The sequence below is a fragment of the Nelumbo nucifera genome, chromosome 1 (genome assembly GCF_055504915.1).
Source record: "Nelumbo nucifera cultivar China Antique chromosome 1, China Antique-T2T, whole genome shotgun sequence".
Taxonomy (NCBI): Eukaryota; Viridiplantae; Streptophyta; class Magnoliopsida; order Proteales; family Nelumbonaceae; genus Nelumbo; species Nelumbo nucifera.
The window spans coordinates 154,157,985-154,185,532 of NC_142649.1; the positions used below are offsets into that span (position 1 = coordinate 154,157,985).

Genomic DNA, 27,548 nt, shown 5'->3' on the forward strand with positions numbered 1-27,548 from the left:
ACCATATAAGATGTTAAGCCAAAAGTCAGAACCAAAGCAGCAAAGTACCTATTAAACATCTGGACATTTATATATGAGAAAATCTGAGCAAACATCTTTTGAATGAGAACTTGAGAAACCTGAAATAAGGGCAGCAGTAAAAACTCTGTTCGTCAAGAGGAGTAGAGGAAGAAGAAAAATAACAGAAACAAAGTAGATAAATAAAATCCTTACAAAGTTTTCTTTCAAAATATTGAGAAGTGCATTGAGGGTCTCAATAATGCTTTGCCAGTGACTAGTTGGAGAGTTATTGCCAAACGATCTCCCAGACGACCGCAGCACATTTCCCCTTGATGTTCTTGGTGCCTAATATTTCAAGCAAGCACATTAATAGTGTACAAATTGCTATATATAAACATAATCAATAATCTAGAGATGAAGAAAAACATCCATAAGGTTCTTGCGGAGATTTCAATAATTCATGATACAGATTCATGAATACTGAAGCAAGTTCATGTGAATACTGAATACACAGCTTTAAGACCTAGAAGTATGCTTTCTACCCAAGTTTGAGATTTCCATGTACTAGATATTCACCACAATCCTCAAAATAAATTTCCTTGAAAGAAAAATTTTATAGTCAACAGAAACATAGGGGCCATTTGATTAAGGCTGAAATGGCTGAATTGAATGGCTTATTGTTATGTCTTTTAGTGGATAAATTAATTAAAATAATACAATATTGGAGGGAATAATGACTGACCCAACTCAGGTTCAGCCAATTAAGGAGCTCAAACGTCCTCAATAACTTTTCACTAAAAAAACATAACAAACCATTCAATTCTGCCACTTCCATCTGTTACCAAACAGCCCCTTATATATCTGAAATCTTGGGTTGATGATTCAAGTAACTCCCCAAGAAAAGGAAAAAAATACAAAAAAAAAAACGATTAGAATATTAAACCATGCAAACTCAAAGTAAAAAAATAAAATAAAAATAAAACCTGGATGCATAGGGAAAGTAGTGATGCCAAATCCTTCTTCACATTATCTCTTATAATTCCATATATCTTCTCCACATATGCTGTCAGCTGCTGCTTGAACAGCAATGCTGGGTACTTCGCCTCAACTTGACGTACAACTTCAAGCCCTACAGCAAAGTTGGCAGAAGAAGGAGACGAGCGGAAACCCTGATGAAAATCAAGACAACAATACATAATGTAAGAAAAGATCTACAAATCAGGTATCTGATTCTCCACAAGTTAGCATCATTAGATACCCATTTTAGTGCATGCTAAAAACATAATAAGAAACTGAAAGAATTAAATATATCCAATTACTTGGGTCATTCTCCCAAATAATGAAGTTGCAGGGGGAGGCCTCCGATGTGGAGTTGCGGTAGCTGTACCAGCAGCTTTTAGACTCCGTTGTAACAGGAACAACAGGGAAGATGTATTTGACAACCAGTAAGCCATATGCTCATTGTTATCTTGATTCTGCAAACAAAAGAAAACATAAGAAAAAGGCCATGTCAACTAAAAGAAGATGGCATCCTAATTTCAAATCTCAGAGACCATTAAAGTTTGTTTGCAACATAGGAAATCTAGAAGTTAAAGAAAGAGAATCGTGAAAGATGAAGGAAGCTTAAATCTTGCAATAAAAGATTGGAGGGATAAAAGGAGAAAAAAGGAACAGATTCTATCATTTATTGGGAGCTTAAATCTAGCCTTGCATTGTTTGTCTAACATTCTAGAATTTCATGTCACTTACAATAACCATGCCCATGCACAATGCAAAAACTGGCTAGAGAATAAGTGCAAGAAGCACAGTTGGCCCAAGTGTCTGTCTCATTTTACAGGAAATATGATTTGAACTCCAATTACAAAAAAAGAAAGTCCCTAAAGTTGGATAAATGGGAAAAAAAAACTAATTAGAGAAAAGGAGAAGTTCTATCTTCACGTGAACCAAAACAGAGACAAGGATACACAGGAGGATCTTGAAGAAAATAGGATTCTACAAGACAAAAGGCTACAAGAATATATTAAAAAAAGAATGCAAAGCAAAAGAATCTCAACAGATATCCTGTCCACCTATGTCCCTTATGGTTCAAATCGTTAGAACAGACTTGTTTCATGCCATCCACCCTGAATTCGAAAATCACAGAAGAAGACAATAATTGAAAGGAGCCATATATGTGTGTATATTTATGTGCATATCCATGTATAATGTCACCAACTCCATTAAAAACCTTTTCAACAGCAAAGAATCATTTGACACAGAAAACAAATATGATACATGAAGGACCCAACCAACAATGGGCAGACAGAAGGCCATAATTGTGTCTGAGTGTACAAAACACTCCAAGCACCTCTATTGCAGTTAACTTGAAGAACATACCATATATTTTCATGAATATGTTTCTCTAGATTGCGTAAGTATTTGGTTAGTCTCTCTCCTAATAGAAAGAGAGACAACCTTCTTGAATGTTATATTATCAAATTCTGATGATAGAGTGATGCATCAAACAAATAAAAGATTTGCTATCCTGAACTTCCAGTACCTCTATTGCAGAACCTATCATCTGAATCAGACGATCAAAAACACTTGTTCTTTCAGCTTCAAACGATTTCCAATGGAGCAGACATTTATATATAGTAAATGCTGCAACTGGTTTTCCTTGACTGAACCCAAGATCTTGCATCACACATTTGATAAGAGCATCAACACTCTCCTGTACCAAAAATAGGGCCTTAAATAATATTAGATATCAATTACAATTTACAATAATAGAAACAGAAGAGAGCAAGAGGGAAACTATTAAGATCGATTAATTAAATTCCAGGACTCTAACAAGCACATACATGTTGTCTTTCAATGTGGGATCTCCTCGACTTGTTGTCAGTTTCTGTTCCAAACTTTTTTACAGGTGTTGCACCCCATGCTTCCTGCAAAAACAACTTCTTGTTATATAATCACATATATACAACAAGCATATTTCAAAAAAGAGGCTCAACAGATGCCCTGGATAAAGAGACAATAATATAATACAAGAATAAACCATGTAAATTACGTTGGCTCTTGTCTCTTCACTCTCGTGGTGACCATTTTCTAGAATCTGCAAGTAAAAACATGCAAAGATAAGCATCATCTAGGAAGGAGACCAGAACAACATGATTTATCTGTTTTCAGCAGGCAGATTTACCTTGGTTGTTGGAATGTCTAAATGTTCTGACATACGTTTTACTGGTGAGTTTAACAAGGACTGTTGCCGGATAATTTGGTGGTCAGATTCCATGTCAGAGAGTTTCTCCTCAAGTCTGTGAATTAAGATTAGAATAAAGGTGTAAATATATAGTTACAAGTATTAGAAACAGATGAGAATTTAGAAAATAAGTGTAGTCACATTAGAGAATAAAGTTGGGATGGCCAAATGGCAGAAAGTTGTCTCCCAGTTGGCCAGATCTCTTTGTGTATTCAAGTTCTAAAGGTAAATGAAAATTACAATGTTGATCAGTATAAATTGACCAAGCTATCCTCACCTAAGTTATAAAACTACATAGACATAAATGACAAATACCCTCCCAAACAATAGATTACAAAAACAATAATGGATCATCTAGACTCTCTACACTTTCCCCTCAAGTTAAAGAGTACAAATCTATAATCCCAACCTGGTAGTAAAGAAGTCCACTCTTGCCTGCTCAATGCTTTGATAAATAGGTCAGCAAGTTGATCCTCTGACTTGGCATAGGTTGTATGCTTTGGTAAATAGTTCAGAGTGCATACCATCACTCTGAACTTTCTCACCACAAAGTGATAATCCACTTTAACATGCCTTTTACCTCATGAAACATTGGATTGGATACAAGATGCATTTGTGAAAACATCGGGAATCCTATCTCCTGAAGTATATGCTTCAACCACATCAATTAATATATGGCATGCGTCAAGCATGCAAGTGGTATGTGACTCCTAGTCTTCCCTACCCTTTAAGAAGATGAATCCTTTAGAAGTTGAAAACAAGCATGTTGCTGAATTCAGACAGGTTCCACGAGCCTCTGTAGACTCTCTACTGGCTGTGACCACAGTCAAGCTAGATGGAACTAATTATCTGGCTTGGTCACAATCAGTAAAAATTCATATCTGCAGTAGATGACTAGATATCATAATTTTCATGAAAGACTGAATCAGCCAACACTAATGTGTCTCACAAATTACATAAAATTCTCACTTTGGGTTTCATTAACAGTCCATCACCATAGTCTTCTTGATCCCTCCTTGTATTTGAACAAATAGAGGGAATCTGATCACTCATAAAGACAAGGAAAAACATACTGGAAATATCCCTCTTGATATTTCCCAAGTAGAGAATAGAAAAGGGACTAGAAATGAAAGAAAGAACCGAGAAAATTATACAGAACAGGAAACCTGCCTTTGGTACCACGTAAATATATATAGTTACAAGTATTAGAAGCGGATGAGAATTTAGAGGAGAAAATGTAGTCATGTAGAGAAGAAAGAATGGACTTCTGCCAAACAGAAGAAAAAACAATCCCCCAGTTGGCCAAATCTCTTTATATATGTAAATTCAAAAGACGTAAAAATTACAATGTTGACATCTTGACACCACAAACAATTTATCAAAAAAAAGATACCACGTAAATATATAGTTACAAGTATTAAGCAGATGAAACATAGAGGAGAAAGTGTAGTCATATATAGAAGAATAGACTGTCAAACAGAAGAAAAAATAATCTCCCAGTTAGCCAAATCTCTTTATGTATGTAAATTCAAAAAGGCAAATAAAAATTACAACATTGACCCCTTTAAGTAATAAAAGTAGACTTACGAGTCTACTCTCACTCAAGTTATAAACTAGATAGAAATAAAACCCCTGTTTAAAACATGACCCAAACAATGAAAGAGAAAAATAATGATGGACCAGCCAAACTATCCTCTCAAAAACGGATAAGAAAATCAACAGAAATCCATCAAATTTCCATATTCACATTGTCAAAGAGATATAGCTTGAATTTTTTTATTTATCTTCAAAAAAAAACAAAAGAGATCTAGCTTGAAACGTGAACAAAATTAGATATAACTTGATCAGTATAACAACCTTTGCATTGCAGTCTTCAATTGAACCATCTTTGATTCTGCATCCAAAGCTTGCTTTAACCTTTCTTCACTAACTCTATTTGTTTCTTCATATTTTCTCTCTGTTTCGTCAATTTTCTTTTCCAGGGAACTCACCAAGGCCTGCATTATGTCACAAAATGATTAACCAGAACAAACCTGAAGTGTTGATTTACAAAGAACTCCATTCTCATGATTTTCTTATTTGTCATCTTCTCTTTTTAAAAACATGTTACAGAAAGAAGCTTTCATGAGAAAATTCACACTAAAGTACATGAATATGAATTAGTTCATCTAACATCTTAGGGTTACAGCAACGTTACCTTGAGTTTTTCATTTTCAGCAGTAACTTTGTCCATCATTGTATGATCAATAACTGGAACTTCTTGTATGATGGGAACTTTCTCTGCTGCCCTCTTTGCAGTCTCCCGTTCCTTAACCAGCATTGCTTTTGCTTCATTAAATTGAAGTTGCAACTCTTGCAAAGCAGATTGTAGTTTTGCATTTTCTTGTGTTTTTGCTTCTTCAATGTCCGCCTAAGGATACAAAAGGGATGTGTAAACAACTATGAAAACTAAATACCATAACTGTGATATGGTTAAGAAAGATACAAAATCAGAAAAAATTTATTGAGCTTGGTGATTATGGTGATTCTACTAGGGCAGAGATCAGCTAGCCAAGGCTATCTACCTTTGAGGAGTATTTGGATCAGGACTATATATCTTCTAATAAATACATTAATAATAATAGTTATTTGTTACTGATCCAAAAATTAATTGGATTATTGGAAGCACATATTGGAAGAAACTGAGGCCCTCTCTATTTCTCCTTTTCTGAGGAGAGGGGGGAATGCAACAGATGAACCCAACCACACAGAAAGAACATATCAGATAGAAAGTTACAATAAGTAGCAAGCCCTCTTAACATAAAAATAAGAGTTTGAGATATCGGTTTCCATTCATAATTGGTTTTACCAGTAACCAGACTTTAAGAATTAAATTACCAAATTAGCCTTAGCACTTCATTGGAAAAAGGAACACAAGCATCCTAACCCATCTCCCTAACAAAGTTCACATTGTAAATCATTCTCCTTCACTGTCCATTCTTGTTAGAGAAAAGGTAAATTTCGTTCAGAAAAGGGAAGAATGTACATGAGATGTACAGATAGGGGCTCAACAACAAAAAAAAAAAAAAAAAACAAAAATGAAAGCCCACACAAGAAACAGCCCTTCCTGATCCAGATTTAGCCAGAGATTCTCATTCACAAGAGTACAGGAAACAAGGGTATATTTGTCATGGTCCAGTCGAAACACATTAGGCTCAGTTTGGAAAGAGTACAAATACAAATATGTACAGAGAAAATACATACAATATAATACAAAATACAAGGTTTTGCACTTTACAAATTTGTATTTATACTCTTTACAAACTAAGCCTTAGGAAAAAGGCTTTGGTACTGTTCTTATTCACAGTATGGTAATTCAGCAGTAGGTAGAGTGCAAACTCTGTTCTTATTCATAGTATGGTAATTCAGCAGTGAATTCATCTCAAGATCCTTCCCCCCCCCCATTTCTGATCTCGAAGAGGATATTATTAACTCCTTCCATGACCATTTGGAGCAATACAGTAGGGCTCTTAGACATGCAGATACTGGAAAGTATACTCTTGACCATACATAGCATACAAGAAAGAATGTGAACCAAAATACCCCTGTGGTACATAGCTGACATATTTACATCAGTTGGCAACAGGCAATATTGATTCGGCATCAACGTTGACATCAGTAGGTTACATCAGCATTAACATTGGCATTGACAGGTTTTAACAACAGGTTTCGTTGTCCACTCGTTCTCAAAGTTGGTGGCTGTAGAGAAGATGGGCCGAATGGCCCATAGGCTGTTTATCTTTTTTATCCTTTATGTTCTTTGATGTAATGGGCCTTAATCTGGGCTCTTATTCTTTCTTATGTTATGTTTTTAATTTTCTGCCCAACTAGGGGCCTCTCTGTAAATTACTAAAGTTTAACTTAATGAAATGAAATTAGGGGTGTAAGAGGAGATTATGTTCGAAAATCTCTCTCTGAACCCTAGTTGCCGCCACCTTCTTCTTCCTCTTCTCTCTTCTTTAAACCTGATTTCTGCTACTTTCTTTTGATTTTCTGCAACTTTTTAAACAGTCCTTTCTTTTCAAAATGCTGTTTTTCTTCTCGGTATCAGAGCAGGCTCGACTTCTTTTTTTTTCACCTCTTTTTTCCCATACACAGTGTGTATGGAGAGAAGGGGACTAGTTTTGTCATCCTCCTGAGGGATTCAAGTGTGTTGCCCGAAACCCTAATTTTCTGGAGAAATCTCATTGCAGGCCCCGCAAGGAGTTTGACCTGGGTGCTCAGTGACCGAAATTCTCATCCTTCATCTTGAAAATCGATTCAAGTGGATTGGTGTTCTGTGAAGTCTAAAAGGAGCAGCTGAGATTTCTCTGTTTCCCCCGATTTTCGGGTGTGACGCAGGTAGCAGGTACAGCTGTATAGAGGTTGACTCACAACACAGATTTTCTTCTGTCTTCATTTGTTGTTATTCGAAGTTGTTAGAAGTTATTTTCAAAGTATTTTAAGAAGATGAATCCTTCAGAAGTTGAAAACAAGCATGTTGCTGAATTCAGACAGATTACGCGAGCCTCTGTAGACTCTCTACTGGTTGTGACCACAGTCAAGGTAGATGGAACTAATTATCTGGCTTGGTCACAATCAGTAAAAGTTCATATCTGCAGTAGAGCCAAATGAGGTTTTATCTTCGGGAGCAAAAAGGCTCCCTCGAAAGATGATACATTATATGAAAAATGGATTCAAAAAAACTATATTGTTATTGGATGGCTTGTGAACTCAATGCAACCTCTGATTAATCAACACTATTTGTGGATGAATTCAGCAAAGGAAGTTTGGGATAGTGTTGCTGAAACCTATGCCCAGAAATTAATGTAGCCAGGGCTTACAAGCTGAGGAGTGATGTGAAGAATTTGAGACAGGGGGAGAAACCTTTAGCTGTTTATTTCTCAATATTGAAGTCTCTATGGCAAGAAATTGATTTGTTAGAAGCTGTAGCCTGGGACACCACTAATGCTACTAAGACCTGCAGGAAACTTGTTGAGAGAAACAGGGTGTTTGAGTTATTGACAGGGCTGAATCCAGAGTATGACATCACAAAGCAAAACATCTTATCCAAGGATAGTATTTCACTGTCTCAAGCCTATGCCTTGGTAAGTAGTGAAGAAAGCAAGAGACTTATCCAGGTTCAAGGGGCTGGTCTAAATGATCACTTTGCTAATATGGAAGTGAAACCCAAGGGAGTTATAGGGACTCCAAGTAGCTCAAGGAAGAAAGAAATTATTTGTAAGTACTATAAAAAACCAAAACACACTAAAGAAAAGTGTTGGAAATTGCATCCTGAGCTTCTTCCTCTTCGGTTTCAAAAGAAATCTGATAATATGAAGGCAGTGAGTGCCAATATTGCTACTGGTCCAAATAGTGACAGATGCCTAACTGAAGAGATAACTGTGAGCAGTTAGCAGCTATGAAGGCAGAGTATGAGAAATTTGGAAGGATAATCAGTCACCTAGAGGGTGTGGCCTCTTCTTCCAACCCTCTAGGAAATTCAACATCTTCTGCATTTGCTCATTTAGGTATACGGGCTTCTACCAATCATGCAACTATTTCAGGTAATTGTAGGATCCCTTGGATTATTGATTATGGTTCTTCTGATCATATCACCAGCATTTCCACTTTGTTTGTTTCTTATGATTTACTTCCTGGCCATGACAAAATCACCCTAGCCGATGGCTCTCTTGCCCCTATCTCCGACAAGGGAACCATCAAGGCTACAGATTCCTTGGTACTTCCTTCCGCTTCATTTACCCAAGCTAAATACAAATTTGTTATCTTTAAGTAGCCTAACTAAGTCCTTGAACTCCTGTGTAACCTTCTTTCCTTCCTACTATGTTTTTTAGGATCTGGAATCTCAGAAAGTGATTGGGAGTGGCCATGAGGCAAATGGAATATATCTATTGGACACTCTTGGATAGAGCCATGGACAACCTGGAAAAGCTATTTTTGGGTCTACATCTACAGAGTCCATCAGTCGAGTCACGTTATGTCATTTTCGTTTGGGTCATCTTTCTTTTTCTGCACTAAGTCATTTATTCCCAGAACTGTTTAAGGGAATTAGTCTGTCCACTCTTCATTGTGAGTCATGTGAGTTGTCAAAACATTGTAGAAGCAGTTATCCTTTGAGTAATAAAAGATCTTCTTCTCCATTCCATATTGTGCACTCTGATGTGTGGGGGCCTTACCACGCTTACCTTCTATGGGTGGCTACAAATATTTTATCTTGTTCATTGATGATTTTTCAATGTTCACTTGGATATTTTTTATGAAGTCCCGTGATGAAGTTCCCAGACTTGTGAGGCAATTCCATGAATTTGTTCTAACCCAATTTGATACCAGAATTAAAATTTTTAGATCCAACAATGCAAAAGAATATTTTGAGAAAAACCTGACCTGCTATCTCACTGATTTGGGGGTTATTCACCAAAGCTCTTATGTTAGGACCCCAGAACATAATGGAGTTGCTGAAAGAAAAAATCACCAAAGCTCCTATTTGCTTCACATGTCCCTACAAAATTTTGGGGTGATGTTGTTCTCACTGCAACCTACCTAATCGACCGTATGCCATCCAAGGTTTTGAGGTTCAAGTCTCCCTTCAGTCTTCTTCATCCGGGCAAGGACCTTTTTCCTATCCCACCCTGTGTCTTTTGTTGCACTTGTTATGTACATATCCCAAGTGTGCAGAGACATAAATTTGAACCAAAAGCCCATAAGTGTATCTTCCTTGGTTATTCCCCCACACAAAAGGGTTATTGTTGTTTTGATCCGAAGACTAGAACTCGATATGTATCAATGGATGTCACCTTTGATGAGCTCTCTTCTTTTTATGAATCTTCTCAAGAGAGGCATTATCCAAAAGGGGAGAATTTGTCACAGTTGTTTGCTCTCCCCCTTCCTGTCCCAATTGAGTCTTTTGTTGAGACTCTTCCTCCTTCAAATGAGTCAAGGGAGGATCAGTCATTTCATTCTGATTCCAGTGTTCTTATCCCTCCTCCTTTACCTCATTGATGTGGGCGCCGGCAGCAGCAGCAGTAGCAACAATTTAGTGTTCTCATCCTATCTTATCTATTTAGTATTCTTACCTTATCTGCTTTCAGTAGCAGGGATTAGTAGGAGTCTTATCTATTCAGTGTTCTTATCTTATCAGTTCAGTAGTATGGATTAGTAGGGAGTCTTATCTTATCTTATCAGTTCAGTAGGATAGATTAAGGGAGTCTTATCTTATCAGTAGGATGGATTAAGGAAGTCTTATCTTATCTTACCAATTCAGTCTTATCTTATCAGTTAATAGGATAGAGTAGTAGATTAGCAAGGAGTCCTAAAAGTAGGATTCTACCTCTTGTAATCTCCTATTTAAGGAGCTAATATTATTCAATAAAGGTATCGAAAATTTTAGTCAAGAAAGAGAGCAAAAGAGAGTTGGTGACCACTTGAACAAATCACCTTTTAGGGCGGCAAGATAGGTTCTTCAAGGAAAGGGAGGAACAAGGGAAAACAGGAGGTTTTCCCCGTGGACCGACCCGTGATGAGATCCTATTCACGGGCCCATAACAACTTGGTATCAGAGCAAGGCGTCATGGGTGACCTTGAGCAGTTGACGACTAGGGTTCAGGAACTGGAGCTCAAGATCGTGTAAAACAGCACGGAGGTGCGCGAGATCAAGGACGACGTCCGAGAATTAAGGCACTTGATGGAATTGTACTTTTCCAGCAAGGAAAGGAACCTGGAAGGGGCTGCAACCACAACCGGCCGCCGACCAGACGTGGCAGAATCGTCGGGCGAGCAGCAGGTCGTTGCCCTAGCACAGGTTAGCAACACCCAGAATGTCCCGATTAAGTAGGAATCCGGTGTCGTCGAGGTGTTGCAGAATCTTGGGATTGCATATCTTCAAGTTGTTGCAGGTGTTGGGGCAAGTGCTAGTGAAGGAGCTTGTATGCCTCATGTTGCGGCTGCAAATGTTGCAAAAGAGTGTTTGTTAGCTGCAATCAGATCAAATCTTAGGGCTACACATATCTGGGTGAATCTTGCTAATGCATACTATTTGGCTGGTGATCATAGAAGTGCTGGAAAGTGCCTGGAGAAGGCAGCAAAACTGGAGCCTAATTGCATGTCAACTCGATATGTTGTTGCGCTTCATCGTATCAAGGATGCAGAAAGGTCTGCGAATGAAATGCCTTCAATACTCAGAGAAGGGAACTCTGCAACAATTGAGCTTCGGATAGCATGGGCAGGACTCGCCATGATTCACAAGGCTCAGCATGAAATTGTAGCAACGTTTGGAACTAGACATAATGATTTGACGGAAGTGGAAGAGCGGGCTCTGTACACACTAAAGCAGGCAATAGAAGAGGATCCAGATGATATGGTTCAGTGGCACCAGCTTGGCCTTCACAATCTTTGTACTCTACAGTTCAAGACATCTCAAAAGTACCTTAAGGCTGCAGTTGGTCGCGGCAAAGATTGCAGCTATGCATGGTCAAATCTTGGTATCTCACTACAGTTGTCTGAGGATGAACCCTCTTCATTGGAACCCGATCCAGGAGGGCAAAATCATTCCACCTATCCGGGATTCCTTTGACTGTGTTTCAAGACACCCATCCTGAATTTGAGCTTGAGGACAAACTCGTAGTCCAGGAGGGGAGTAATGATGTGGGCGCCGGCAGCAGCAACAGTAATTTAGTGCAGCAGCAACAGTAATTTAGTGTTCTCAGCAGCAGCAATTTAGTGTTCTCATCCTATCTTATCTATTCAGTATTCTTACCTTATCTGCTTTCAGTAGCAGGGATTAGTAGGAGTCTTATCTATTCAGTGTTCTTATCTTATCAGTTCAGTAGTATGGATTAGTAGGGAGTCTTATCTTATCTTATCAGTTCACTAGGATAGATTAAGAGAGTCTTATCTTATCTTATCTTATCAGTTCAATAGGATAGATTAGTAGGGAGTCTTCCTAAAAGTAGGACTCTTATCTCTTGTAATCTCCTATTTAAGGAGCTGAGAATATTGAATAAAACCATCAAAAATTTCGGTCAAGAAAAGAGTGAGGAGAGTTGGTGATCTCTTGAACAAATCACCATTAAAACACCAAAATAGGTTCCTCAAGAAAAAGGAGGAACAAGGGAAAACAGGAGGTTTTCCCCGTGGACCGACCCGTGACGAGATCCTATTCTCGGGCCCATAACACTCATCGTCCTCTTTTTAATCCCAAGTTGTACCAATGGTAAAGAACCAAAAGTGAGCAGACTATTTCCCCTACACCACATGAGCCTCCTGCACTTCCAATCACAGAAGAGACAACAGGTACTGATATAGCCCCTTGGGAGTCATCATCCAAACCTTGATATCCCTATTGCTATTAGGAAAGGAAAAAGGAAGTGTACTGCACATTGCATTTCCAAACACCTTTCTTATAGTTTGCTCTCTCCTTCATATTTTGGCTACATTTCTTCTGTTGCTTCTAACCAAATTCCCAGGTCTGTGTCTGAAGCTCTTACTATTCCAGAATGGAGGGATGCAATGAGAACAGAAATCGATGCCCTACACAAGAATGACACTTGGGAAGTGGTTGATTTAGCTTAAGGGAATGATCCAGTAGGCTGTAAGTGGATTTTTACCATCAAATATCATGTTGACAACACCATTAAAAGGCACAAGGCTAGGCTAGTTACAAACACAGATATATGGGATTGATTATCTGGAGACCTTTGCTCCTGTTGCCAAGATGACTTTTATGAGAGTTCTGTTATCTCTGGTTGCACACTCAGACTGGCCACTTTATCAGCTGGATGTAAAGAATGCATTTCTGAATGGAGAGTTACATGAGGAGGTCTATATGTCTCTTCCTCTAAGGATGTATGAAACAGATATGAAAGGGAAGGTCTACAGGTAGAAGAAATCTCTTTATGACTTAAACAGTCCCCTAAGGCATGGTTTGAAAGGTTTAGGGCTGCCCTTGTTAGCTTTGGTTATGTATAGACTCGGTCTGATCATACCCTCTTTGTAAAGAGGAGAGGATCCTTGTCTTTTTACCTCCCCTTTGTACCTAAGCTTCACATAGTTTCATATCTTTAATAAAGTTTCTTGTTATTGATATAAAAAAAAAAAGAGAGGATCCTTGGCAATTACCTGATTGTGTATGTTGATGATATTGTTGTGACTGGTAATGATCTATCAAGGATTAATGATATCAAATATTTCCTTCATACAGAGTTTGAGATCAAAGATTTGGGGGAATTGAGATACTTTCTTGGCATAGAAATTGCTAAATCCAAAGATGGGATCCTTATCTCTCAAAGAAAGTATGTACTTAACTTGCTCTCTGAAACAGGGAAGATAGGTGCTAGACCAGTTGTTACTCCTATTGATATGAGTCATAAACTCTCTACTTCAGATGGAATATTGTTGAAAGATAAGGGAGTCTTCCAGAGGCTATTTGGAAAACTTCTCTATCTATGCATGACTCGGCCAAACATTGCATATGCTGTCAATTGCATTAATCAATTCATGCATGCTCCCAGGGACACTCACATGGTAGCAGTAGAGCGGATTCTGTGTTATTTGAAGGGTTCCCCTGGAAAGGGAATTCTATTTGCTAAGCATGGTCATATGAAACTTGAAGCCTACACAGATGCTGATTGGGCCAGAAATATTGACGACAGAAGATCTACCTCTGGAAATTGTAGCTTGGTGGCAGGTAATATTGTCTCTTGGAGAAGCAAGAAACAATCAGTTGTTGCCCGATCTTCAGCCGAAGCTGAATACAGAGCCATGGCTCATTGAGTTTCTGAACTACTGTGGCTTAGATCCTTGATGGAGGAACTAGGTATTGAGCGTGATAAGCCATTGATGTTATACTGTGATAATCAGGTTGCCATCAACATTGCTCACAATCCAATGCAACATGACAGAACCAAACATATTGAAGTTGACAGACACTTCATTCAAGAAAGAGTGGCTTCTGAAGGACAAATAGCTGATTTCTCACCAAGGGCATTCCCAAGGCTAAACTTCTGCATGATACTGGCAAGATTGGCATGATTGACATCCATGCTCAGCTTGAGGGGGAGTGTAGAGAAGATGGGCCGAATGGCCCATAGGCTGTTTATCTTTTTTATCCTTTATGTTCTTTGCTGTAATGGGCCTTAATTTGGGCTCTTATTCTTTCTTATGTTATGTTTTTAATTTTCTGCCCAACTAGGGGCCTCTCTGTAAATTACTAAAGTTTAACTTAATGAAATGGAATTAGGGGTGTAAGAGGAGATTATGTTCGAAAATCTCTCTCTGAACCCTAGTTGCCGCCACCTTCTTCTTCCTCTTCTCTCTTCTTTAAACCTAATTTCTGCTACTTTCTTTTGATTTCCTGCAAATTTTTAAACAATCCTTTCTTTTCAAAAGGCTATTTTTTCTTCTGTGGCAATCTGCAACTAAAGTAAATATGCTTATACTGTGGGCACTTTTGTTTTGGTTAGATGTTAAGTTTGTTTTATTTTCACCATGGTTTAAAATGTCACGAAATGTCGAGAATGTCGCCCGACATATGTCGGTGTCGAGACCTAGCGACATAAATTTTACATGAATTAAAAAAAATACAATATGTTGGTCGATATTTCAACCATTTTGGCAAATGTCAACCATATCATTCCAAAAAACAAAAAAAATATATAATATATCGAAATATTTCCAAGTATATGTCGACAACTCAACATATATTTGAACTACAAACATCTCATATCAAACAAAAAGAGACGTTAAAGGGGAAAAAGAAGAGGGTTTTTTGATAAAAAAAAAATGAAGAGGGTTTTACGTTTTAGCTTGTGTACCTAGAGCTGGAGTACAACTTCAGGATCTAGCACAAGAGTGGTCATGCGCTGAAATATCTTTTTCTTGGAAGCAGAACGTTCAGCTTATGAAACTTTGAAGAAATTTCTCTCATCTTGATTCAGATATGCAATAACTCTATTTCTCTCTCACAGTGAATAACCATGAAAAACCTAGGAAAAAAGGAAAGAGAGAGAGAGGGTCGCAGAAGGTGTGAACTCAAGGTCAAGAAGGAGGAGAATGCTCTTCGTCATCTTCTATTTTTTTCTTGAAGGGCTTCATTGAGTGTTGGTTTGCTGCTCACTGGTTGCAGACACACTGCGCGTCTCTTCGAGATTTGAGGAAGCTGAAGTTCATTCGAATGAAATTGAAACCTCAGCCTTAAGTTTATTTAAACTTTAAAGACTTGCTATAGTCCATGATGGTCTATGGAAGCCTATAGACCATCACAATAGCAAGCCCTAAAATGGAATCTTTAAAACACCTTTATATAAACATGTTACAATGCAAGAGAGTCCATTGTAATATTATAGACCTCATAAATGAAAACTTATAAATAGAATCTTTATTTCACTCTTATTACAGTACATGAAGGTCTACAACAATAATGTAGACCCTCACTACAAAAGCCACTAAAATGAATAAATAATAAGAAAATTAATATTCGAGATAAAATTACAATATTCATTAGAAAACAAAAATAAAAATCAGAAAATGTTAACTAGTTACTATTTTTATAAAATATTTATAAAAAAGAATTAACAAAAAATAAAAACAAAAGAATAAAAATCAGAAAATGTTAACTAGTTACTATTTTTATAAAATATTTATAAAAAATAATTAACAAAAAATAAAAACAAAAGAATAAATTAATTACTTTATAATATAAAACATAAAATATTTTTCAAGTAATAAAATATTAACTAGTTAGTATTTCTAAAATATTTATTAAAATCATAAAATGTTCATTAAATTTTATAATAAATCATATTCGATATTTAATATAAAAGATCAGAATATATTTATTAAATTTTATACTAAATCATAATTTATTATAAATTTAGTATTAAAAATCATAATAAATTCATTAAGTTTTATAAGAAATCAGAATTTATCATAATCTTAATGCTACAAAAAGGAGAATCAGTTTATTAAATTTATAATAAAACATAATGTATTATAACTTTAATATTTAAAAAATCAGAATAAATGTATTTCTATTTACTAGTGTGAAATAAATATATTAGAATTTACAATAAATCAGAATTAAAAATAAGAAAAGAATATATTGGATAACCTTGTAAAAACATCAAAATGCATAATAAATCAGTAAATCGTCATTTACTAATTTCTTATTGATCTTAGTTTCTTAGCTTTATATAATGGTTGGGAATAAGATAATAGTCTAGAAATATGTACTAATGCTTTTTTTGTCATTTTACAAAATATCATTGCATATTTCCACATATTTCGTAATATTTCCACAATGTCTCTAATTTTTACAATATTTCCCCTCGACATTTCCGACATATGTCCTATATTTTGGTAAGCGACATTTCCATCGACATCAACATTTTAAACCTTGATTTTCATACAGAAAGGGTGGTTATATATTATTGCTCCTTCTAAGACATTATTTTCTTTAGTCGGTCATCAATGTTTCCCATGTTTGCATCTTATTACATTTATAGACCCTTTCTTGTTAACAGAATAAGGACAGTCAAAAGTGTTTGGCATATACCAAAATTGAAGGTTCTTAATGTTTACCCTCATGCGTTTCTCTAGCTGTAGTCGCCATGTCAATTCTTCAACTTGCTTTTCCAATTTATTTTTGGCAGCCTGCAGGGCACCAGTTTCTTTTGCAGCCTGCAGATATAATCACAACAATTTAGATATAGAGTCATTAAGTTTAAAGAAAACACAAAAATGAAACATATTGCTTCAAACACCCAGAGTTCAGCATGCTAATTTATTATTCAAAGAAAGTTATAAGGTATGTATCAAATGATATCAAGTCTTTGAATGTAATAGAATAATAGCAAATGACAATGTAGCTTTTTTACACAAAGAAAAGGTTAGTGAACATGGTCATTTAATACCACAATCACATAGACAACAACAAAATAGCCACTATGCCCATTAATAAGACCATGGAAGGGTTCAGTTATAGTTTCATTTTGTAGCTCTCTAATTTGTTTCTTTTTTCTTTTTTGTATTATTAGGTAAGCTTCCTACTCTGTAATTGTCTTTGTCTCCTTATGTCCACTCTTTGGATTATGGGAGTTATATCTTTCACAATTCATAAATAAAAACCTCATTGATGGTTTTTGTTTATGAATTGTGAAAAGGGAAGAAAAGTTCTCTTTCACAATTCATAAATAAAGAGAATTTAAAAAAAAAATGGAAAAGGGAAGACAAGCTCACCATTTTAAGTTTCCGTAGTTCTCTTCTAGCAACTCTTCCTCTCCAGGCACATTGTGTGGAAATTGCTGCCTTCTTTATCCTCGTGTAGTGTAAGCGAGATAAGTATTGCCGGCATTGACTCTGGAAAAAAAATAACCAATATTTTTTAAACATCAAGGAACCGGTATTACTCAAATTACAAGATGAAAATTATGAAATATAATCAAAAAATTAAAAAAAAAAAGAGAGAATAATAATAACATAAGAATGCATAAGCAAATCTCATGTAAGAATACAACTTACCTACTTAGAATAAACTAATGCAGTTAATGTATAAACAAAATAATGGTCTCTGTGAAACAAAGTTTCTTTTTTATTTCTTTTCTTTTTGGTTCCCATTGTCCAAAAAGCATCATTAAGGTATATAGACGGTTAAATGATTACTTATCACAAATGCAAAATGTAAACAATAAATAGATATCAAATCCTTTTGTGTATGAAATAAAGCCATATGTTACCTGGATAATAATTGCTGCTCTTGTTTGCCTCCTGAAGTGAAGCTCCTTACGAGCAGCCATCCCACGAATACCTGCTTGAAGAGAAATAGCCGAAGAACACAATTTTTTGTAAGCTTTCCTAGCAAGATACATGCGCAAATGTTTCTGGATACGCAGACAAGCAGCTTCTCTCCGCATGTTCCCATAAAGTTGACGAGCAATTTGTCCTGTAACCAGCATAAAAGGTTTTTAAAAAAAACTTAGTTGTCTCATTCTGTAAAAATTACAAAGCTTAGCTCTCAGGTATTAAAAAATATTCTACAAAAAAGGAAAGAAAGAAAATAAATTTCCAAGTATATATAGAACTTTCTTGATCAAAAAAGATATATACAGAACAGTACCTCTGCATGCAGCTTGAATCCATAACACAGATCGCCGCAACAAAATAAAGCTTTTATGAGCCAAGAATGAGCGGACTTTCCTCTGGATAATGCTTGCTGATCTTCCTAAAACCTCACTTCTACGGGCATCAAGTTCTGCCATCTGGCCAGCCCTAAGAAACACCTTTGTTTTGCCGATCTGCAAAAAATTGGATTAGGGAGATCAGATACCTGCAACATAACTGGAAATGTTCTCTTGGAGCACAACTGAAAACCCAGAAATTGGACTAGGTAGATCAGTTCCCTGCAATATATACTAGAAATGTTCATGTCAAGCATAATTGAAGGCTCACTAGTTTCAACAGAAGAAGAAGATATTTTCAAACTACAGATATATGACCATTCAAGATCTATGTAACAAGGGCACAGACACCTGTGAATGCTGACATTAATATAGTGATATAAGGTCCTAATAAGACTTCCTTGCCGAATCTGGTTTCTCAACTCATAACTGATATTTACTACTACAACTTCATTAAATTTTCTGGATCACATAGTGTACCTATGTATAGCAAGCTGTTGGTTCCTCAGAAACAAAGCTGGGCATCACAAAAATTGCTTTGGCATGCTTATGCAATATAAATGCAATGGAAGTAACTCTATTTCAAAAAGGATATATTGAGAACTAATTGTCATCTCCCATCAATTAATACTTCTTACCTGATAGCCTTTGAGATCCAACTTCTCCAGCAACATCTTGGAAGCTGTAGCCTCATCAGAGCTGCCATAATATCAATAACCAGAAAAATGAAAAGGTAAACTTGTCAAAGCATTCAAATAATATAATAGTATACTAATCCTAAAAGTGCCAGGGTTTCTTTCGAGGGGGTTGAAAGAAAATAGGGAAAGATTACCTCCCATCAAGAACATAGGGTGCAAGAATGCCAAAACGGTCTAAAAATTCACAAAATGTTTTTCTTGTAGGATAACCTGCACAACTTATCCTAATTGCTTCCATGACTCCCTGAAATGGGACAAAAGGTAAGTCCACAGGACAAATATATACAGAAATTTTACTAGTGGCCACAAAATGTAGCATGAATATAACTATAAAAAACTTTCTTACCCCACACCGAAGCTGTTGCAGAGCATTATGGTTCTCAAAAATAGCTGGCTTAAGAAGATTATTGGGCTTTACACAACGAATGTAATGTGGCTCAGTGGAACTCAGAGTATCAAGCAAAGCTTGCAGTTGTTGCTGCATTGTGACATGAAAGCTCTCTATAAATCAAGAATTGATTGATAGAAGCAAAAAATATCAATCAAATAAGATACCATCACACCTTAAATCGTGAGCCTATTGATGAGAATTTTGAAGTTTTGGACGACTCCTCAGGAAGTGGTGGAAACAAATCAGAGACAAAGGAACACTTTGAAGCACTCAAGAGTGCTTGATGCTCAGCAACAACATAATCTTTGTTCTTGTCAAGGAACAAATCAGTCTGATAAGTGACCTGAAAAGCAAGTCAAATTTTATGGTTAACCAGTTTCCTATTTCCAAGTGAGGTACAGATTCTAGGATTTTGGGGTTTACTATAACTCGTATATCCTAGCATGAATAGAGGCTACTTACATCACCTGCATAATGAGATATAGTAAAGTCAGTGCGTGACAACTTTGGCTTGCTGAAGCGTTTATGATTTTTAAATGTCTGATACAGCTTTTGTGCAAAAGTTTCATGCGTTGATCTTGGAAACATGCTGAAAAATACAAACCTTAGTTATTTCATAATCCCAAACAAGCAAATTCTAAAAAGAAAAGGAAAAATCACCCCCATTAAATGAAAAGAAAAACATGTTACATCCTAAACAAAATATGAGAATAGTAATTGCACCACTGATAATATCCTTATTCATACCAAGCTTCATCCAGAAGAGCAATGATCCCACCAGGTTTCTGGAAACAATAAAATCAGGTATGAGAAATATAAGATGAAAATGATTCACTAATTACACCAAAAACAGTTACCCATCAACAAATGATAAATTCTTTTGGTATTTACAAGGGACTCAGGGGTGGGGACTATAGAGGATATACATGCCACGTCATCTTCTAAGAAGACTTAGATATCCGGAGATAACTATACACAGTTGTTAAACAGTTGTAATTTAAACTCAATCCCCTCACACTTTCTTATCCTGTGTTCCCTCTGTTCCCTTATCTTTCTGGTTCCCTGTATTTGTAAAACTCTTTATGTACAAGTATAAATATAGCACCCAGAACTCACCGAACTTACTGGGTTTTCTTTCCTCTCAATTGTTTTCCATTAGATGGTATCAGAGCCAGAGACAACCATGAGCATCTCCAACGCTGCTTCAGGTTCAAATCAACCAGTCATGACTGCTACAGGCATAACAGGAGTTTCACCAACCTTTCATTTTCCTAAAATTTCCCATCATATCACCATTAAGCTCATGGGAGATAATTTTCTGCTTTGGAAGGCACAAATACTTCCAGTTCTCCGCACTCATCATTTAATGAGATACGTTGATGGAACAGAGGAAGCTCCACCAAAGATGATTGCAGATCCTGAGCATCCTGGAGAACAAAAGCTGAACCCAGATTACCAAAATTGGTTCCAGGCAGATCAACTAGTCCTAAGTTGGCTTGAATCATCATTGACTGAGAATATCCTTGCACAAGTGGTATGTTATTCAACAGTGGCAGAGGTATGGAATGCTTCAAATCGTTCTTTTTCAACTCAGTCAAAAACTCGTATGTTGCAACTCAGAAGGCAGTTGCAAACACTGAAAAAGGGCTCACGCTCCATTTCTGATTATATACAAAAGGCAAAGGCCATATCTGATAAGCTCTCAGCAACTGCAGAGCTCGCATCTAATTCTGATCATATACTTTACATACTATCTGGGTTAAGCAATGAGTATGAATCACTGGTAACAGCAATTGCCAATAGACCAGATGTTGAAACCATGACTTTTAATGATCTTGTGGGTCTGTTACTAAATCATGAGGCATGGATTGAACAGAATGCTCAACCTGTTGATGCACCAGTTGCTGATGTTTCTCATCAGGCTCTAAAAACAATCATTCATATAGTAATCAGCCTAATCAATACAACTTCAGAGGCCGTGGCCGTGGACATTCACATGATGATCGTTGGTCCAGACAACCCAAGATTGTTTGTCAGGTATGCAGCAAGCCTGGCCATGGAGCTCTTCAGTGTAGGAGATGTTTCGGTCTTGCTTATCATGGTGAATCACAACATAACCAGTCCTCAGAGCCAACTTCTTATAATGTTGGAACTTCCAACTCCAATCCCTTTGATCTGAATTGGTATCCAGACTCCAGAGCCACCCATCACTTCACCCCTGATTTGAACAACCTACAAAGAAAGGCCGATTATATGGGTAATGAGCAAGTCAAGGTTGGCAATGGTAATTCTCTTCCTATACAGCATATCAGATCTTCTCGTGAGTAAATTTACTCACGAGTTGTGTTTGAATTTCACAAGGATTACTTCTTGATCAAGGACAAATAGAGGAAGGTGCTGCTCCACGGCAGTAATTGTGGAGGCCTCTATCAGATGCCAAGTGCTGTTGCAGTAGGAGTAGGAGTCAATAAGCCGAACCAAGTTTCAGCCCTTATTCATGAGAAGACTAGTCTACAAGGTTGGCATGAATGCATGGGTCATGCTTCTCTTAAGTTAGTTCAAAGTATTGTTAGTCAATATAATTTACCTATTCAGCACTCTAGTAGTAGTAGTAGTCGTATTTGTAAGTCATGTCAAATGGCCAAGAGCCATAAGCAGCCATTTAATTTTTTTATCAGTAAATATGTATTTTATTAAAATTCAGATTGTAAGCAGTTTATACAACTTGATGATGGGACTGTTGATTTAATTCTACTCATGTTTCGGTTGATGAACCTCTTGGGTTAATTTATTCAGATGTTTGGGTTAATTTATCCTGATTACTCCTTACTTCGCACATTCGGATGTGCTTGTTATCCCTATCTTCGACCTTATGTACATCACAAGTTAGACTTTTGATCTCTACAATGCATATTCCTTGGATATAGTTCCTCACACAAAAGCTACCGGTGCTATCATGTTCCCTCTGGAAGAGAATTTATTAGCCGCCGTGTGGTTTTAGATGAGAGCAGATTTCCTTACAAGAATACTTCCTCTACATCCCCATCAAACTCCTCTACTAGTACGCTACTTTCCCTGCCTTTACTTGTACCTAGATCCCCTGTTAATTCCCCTCCTCCCCCTTCTGATTCAAGTGATACAACTGCCATTGCTGAGTCTTCTCCCCCTCGAGTTCGACCTCTTATTGATATCCTTGTTGTACCTGCTCAACCTGCTACCAAGGTTTAAAATTTCAATATGATACGCCCTTTACGGGGCATATTGTATCATATCTTAGAAAAATAGATACGGGATACGCATGGAAATCGAATTTTTGTCTTTTTTCATGCGTACCAGGGGCGTATCGGGGGTGTATTGGGGCGTATCGGTAGCCTATTGACAAAAAAGATATGACCAAAAACTAAAAAAATAAAATTGAAAGGGGAAAGCAAGCTTATTTTCACGAAATAAGCCTTCTTTCACCCCCCCCCCCCAAATGACTCTAAAACTCCAAACTTCATTCCTAAAGTGCTAGATTTGCAAAAGTTTGCAAGAAGAAGCATGAATCATTAATTTTTTTAAAGATTTTTCAAATTTTGAAAACATATGGCAAATTAGGTAAATTTTTTAATTTTTTATAATATCTTATGATTTCTTTTTTTTTCTTGAATGTTTAAATTTATGTTGACCCACATTTCTTACATTCAAAATCACAATTTTTTTGTGTTATCAGTAGATTTATGGAAATCTCGTGAAGATATTTGGGGAAAATATTAATTAACAAAAAAATTGAAAATGTAATTTTTTCTCTACCTATAAAGACTAAATATGTTTTAGAACTATGGATTTATCTATCATATCCATAGAGGAATTGAAATTTCTACTTTTTTTATTTTTTATATTTTTAGAATTAAAAAATAAATAATATATAATTATATTTTATCATTTGATCACAACAATTGAATATATTATAATTCTATGGATGATCTATAATATCCACAGACCAATGGAAATTTCTTCTTTAATAATTATTTTTTTATTTATATATTTTTAGAATTAAAATATAATTAATTATATTTTATCATTTGATCACAATGATTGAATATATTGTAATTCTATGGATGATCTATCATATCCACAAACCAATTGAAATTTCTTTTTTAATAACTATTTTTTTATGTTTTTAGAATTAAAAAATAATTAATTAATTACATTTTATCATTTGATCACAATACTTGAATATATCATAATTCTGTGGATGATCTATCAATATCCACAAAGCAATTGAAATTTCTTCTTTACTAACTATTTTTTGAATATATTATATAATGTTTATTTATTTTTTATAATTTTTGGAAATGAATAATAAATAATTATTAATTATATTTTCACATAGAAGTTGTGCCAATGCATGTTTTATGGTTGGATAGGAGAATTGGGTTTTTCCCATCCCATAAAACATTAAAACTTAAGAATCATAATTTATAAACTAAAGTTAAGCATAGGATTTTTAATGAAATTATAATTAACTACAATATATTTCTTCATAAAACCATTAAAATATATTAATTTAATGTATATACACCTCATTGAGGTCTTATATTTAGTGTTGTTGATGTATTTTTATGATTTATTAAAGTATTTATAGTGTTTCCAAGTGTATCTACGTGTATCTTAGTTTTTCTCCGCTATGCATGCGTATCCAAGGCATATCCTGATCTCTCTTAAAATTGTTTTTCCGATACACTTGGCGTTCCCGATACTTTGAACCTTGCCCGCTACAGCTCCCTCCCTTACCAATGATCTTGTTGATTCTATTCCATCTCAACTTGTTGCACCTGTTCCCCCCTCCCCTATTCCATCTCAGCCCCCCCACCCTAAACTTGCACTATAACTACCATTGAACCTGCACCTGTGCCTGTCCCTGCATCTTCAGCACCACCCACCCACACTCACCCCATGCAAGGTTCAAAAAATCGTTACGTATCGGCCAATACAAATCGTTATATGTATCGTATCGGGGCCTTCCGATACACCCCTACAGGGGTTGTATCAAGTCAGGGCCTGGTTCAGAGGGTAGCCGGGACAAACCGACCCCTCTGAACCAGTTTTGAAAAATAAATAAATAAAACTAAAAAAATGACCGATACAAGCTGATACACCCTAGCAAAGTATCGCCCTGTATCGATACTTTGAACCTTGACCCCATGATTATTTGCACTATGGTACAAGACGTCCTCGCATTCTATTGGCAACTAAACATCCTCTTCCCATGGCTCTTCAAGCTAGCATTGACGAGGAACCAGCCTCTTATTTGCATCCTCTTCAAGCTGATCTCGTGTTTAAGGCATCTCATGCGGATCCTTCTCTCTTTGTTCTACTTCATGGTTCAGTTACTGCCTATATTCTAGTCTACGTGGATGATATATTGGTGACCAGCAACTCTACCACGTTTATTGATCATATTATTCAACGTTTGGGCTCTGAATTTGCCTTGAAAGACTTGGGTCCTTTGCACTTCTTCCTTGGAGTTGAAGTCCAGCGTTCCTCTTCTGGCTTGCTTCTCACTCAACAGCGTTACATCGCTGATCTGTTGCTTCGTACAGGCCTTGATGGTGTTAAACCAGCTTCCTCTCCCATGGCTGCTTCTTGCAAATTGTCCAAGCTTAGCAGTGATCCCCTTCCTGACGCTACAGAATATAGAAGTGTGGTGGGTGCCTTGCAATATGTTACTCTTACGCGCCCAGATGTTGCGTATGCTGTGAATAAAATTTGTCAATTTCTTCATTGCCATCTACTGAGCATTGGGCAGCTGTGAAGTGCATCCTTCGATATTTGAAGGGTACAATCACTTTAGGACTCTTCTTCTCTGCCTCTAAAGGATGTCATCTTACTGCCTACTCTGGCTCTGATTGAGCCGGTTGCCCAGATGATAGGCAGTCCACTGGAGGCTATAGCATTTTTCTTTGCGATCATCTTCTTGGTTAGAGCTCCAAGAAACAACCTACCGTGGCGCGTTCCAGCAGAGTCTGAATTCTGAGCACTAGCTTCTGTTACTACCGAGTTACTGTGGCTGCGTACCTTATTAACTGATCTTGGCTGGCTCTCTTTCCTAAGTTCCCACAGTCTGGTGTGATAACATGGGCGCCATCTACCTCACATGTCACCCTGTCTTCCAAGCTCAAACGCGTCATGCGGAGGTTGATTTCCATTTCCTTCGTGATCTAATTATTTCCAAGCAATTGGCTGTTCACTATGTTACCAGAGACAAGCAAATTGCTGATCTCTTCATAAAACCATCGTCACCTCGGTGGTTTTTGGATCTTTGGTTCAAGCTGCCTGTGCGGCATGCCCAGCTCAGCTTGCAGGGGCGTATAGAGGATATACATGCCACGTCATCTTCTAAGAAAACTTAGATATCCGAAGATAACTATATACAGTTGTTAAACAGTTTTACTTTAAACTCAATCCCCTCACACTTTCTTATCCTGTGTTCCCCCTATTCCCTTATCTTTCTGGTTCCCTATATTTGTAAAACTTTTCATGTACAAGTATAAATATAGCACCCAGAACTCACCGAACTTACTGGGTTTTCTTTCCTCTCAATTGTTTTCCATTAGAGGGACAGAGAAGGGAGCACATGAGGTGCAGTTCCACTAGTTTGATCCCACACCTCCTATTTTGAAGGGAAGCTGAGTGGCCAATAACTGATATCAGCGGACAGGAATATGCAAAAAATATATATATAGAACTAATAAACTGCTAGTAATGGCCATGCTGATACAAGATGCACATTATTAAAACAATTGATGCAACTAAGACAAATAAAATAAACTAAAGAACTTAACCAAAGATGGAAAATACAAACCTTTTCAATAAGATCAAGAACATCTTGGTTATCAATGAACTCTATGTAGCTCCAGTTAATCTCTTCTTTAGTATATTCTTCTTGCTCCATTTTAAAAACATGCTGCTCATCAATACAAGAATGAATCAAATATGTGGAAATAAGTGAACATTTTTCAGTCCACCCCTACCAAGACCCCAAATAGCCAGGACCAACAATGGGCAATGGACTTTTAGGTAGATGTTTTTCATAATTTTCAAGGAAAGACAAAGAACTGGAAGAAGATTTTCATATGCAAACCTGATTGAAATGTTGCTGCAGTTTCTCATTGGTCAAATTGATACAGAATTGCTCAAAACTGCCAAAAGAAAGCATTTAATACATGGAATTCAAAAAAGGCATTTCATCTAACAAACTAGTCTACCATAGATATCAATCATTAATATATTCTCAGCTATATTAAGCAACAAGAACCCATCTGCATTTTCCTTCTGGTCCAATGTCCTACTTGGTAGCGCTGTGACAGGTATTACATAGGCACCAGCCCAGCCTACATGAGGGCCCATCGACATCTTAACAAGAATGATAACTCAGACAACAACAAATAACTCTTGGCCCCATGCAGTTGGGACAAGGCTTAGTTGCATTGAGTAACCAATGGGTTCTATGAATAATTAATCACTTTGAATATCAAGTGATTTAAGAATTGCATGTGCAGATGTGCCAAATGAACTGGTGGCAATAAATTGGGCAATGAGGAATTGTTTGTCCTGAAAGTGGCCATAAATTTCATGTTTCACTATGGAGCTAGAAGTTGGTGCTACAAAGAAAAAGACCTGGCTGGTGTCCTCCACCCTCCTGTTGCCCTCTCTACAAGGCCAGTGGTGAGTCCTGCTATCATTTATTAATCTCTTGCCTTTTTTCTTCTTCAATTTGGGAATGGTTCTCTCATTGTTTGGGTGCAGATGGAACTCCCTACCTACTGTTCAAAGCCTATTCTCCTCTACCTTTGTTAGATGGCCAAAGAAGAGGGGTAGAATTCTATGGCAATGCACAAGGGCGGCAGTTTATTGGACACCCTGGGAAGAATGGAATCAAAGAATACTCGTGGAAAAGAAAGGAGTAGGGAAGCGAAGATAGAAGACATATCCATCAGAATGGTTCATTGGGTGAAGACCTTGAAGCT

At 36.8% G+C, this 27,548-nt stretch overlaps 1 protein-coding gene across 1 annotated transcript in view; it reads right to left on the reverse strand.

Moving 5' to 3' along the window:
• Positions 1-27,548, reverse strand: part of LOC104587632 (myosin-6-like) — a 47,195-nt gene that overhangs the window by 12,408 nt on the left and 7,239 nt on the right. Inside the window, exons 12-33 of the mRNA XM_010245323.3 lie at positions 26,663-26,720; positions 26,384-26,485; positions 20,284-20,321; positions 19,999-20,125; positions 19,709-19,879; positions 19,492-19,623; positions 19,280-19,389; positions 19,086-19,146; positions 18,387-18,564; positions 18,007-18,212; positions 17,510-17,629; positions 16,853-16,951; positions 5,439-5,651; positions 5,099-5,238; positions 3,182-3,296; positions 3,050-3,094; positions 2,841-2,924; positions 2,540-2,710; positions 1,320-1,475; positions 984-1,169; positions 214-345; positions 49-119 (exon numbers count right to left, since the gene is read on the reverse strand). Of these exons, the coding sequence (XP_010243625.2) occupies positions 49-119; positions 214-345; positions 984-1,169; positions 1,320-1,475; positions 2,540-2,710; positions 2,841-2,924; positions 3,050-3,094; positions 3,182-3,296; positions 5,099-5,238; positions 5,439-5,651; positions 16,853-16,951; positions 17,510-17,629; positions 18,007-18,212; positions 18,387-18,564; positions 19,086-19,146; positions 19,280-19,389; positions 19,492-19,623; positions 19,709-19,879; positions 19,999-20,125; positions 20,284-20,321; positions 26,384-26,485; positions 26,663-26,720 (2,715 nt within the window). The remainder of the gene's footprint in view (positions 1-48; positions 120-213; positions 346-983; positions 1,170-1,319; positions 1,476-2,539; positions 2,711-2,840; positions 2,925-3,049; positions 3,095-3,181; positions 3,297-5,098; positions 5,239-5,438; positions 5,652-16,852; positions 16,952-17,509; positions 17,630-18,006; positions 18,213-18,386; positions 18,565-19,085; positions 19,147-19,279; positions 19,390-19,491; positions 19,624-19,708; positions 19,880-19,998; positions 20,126-20,283; positions 20,322-26,383; positions 26,486-26,662; positions 26,721-27,548) is intronic.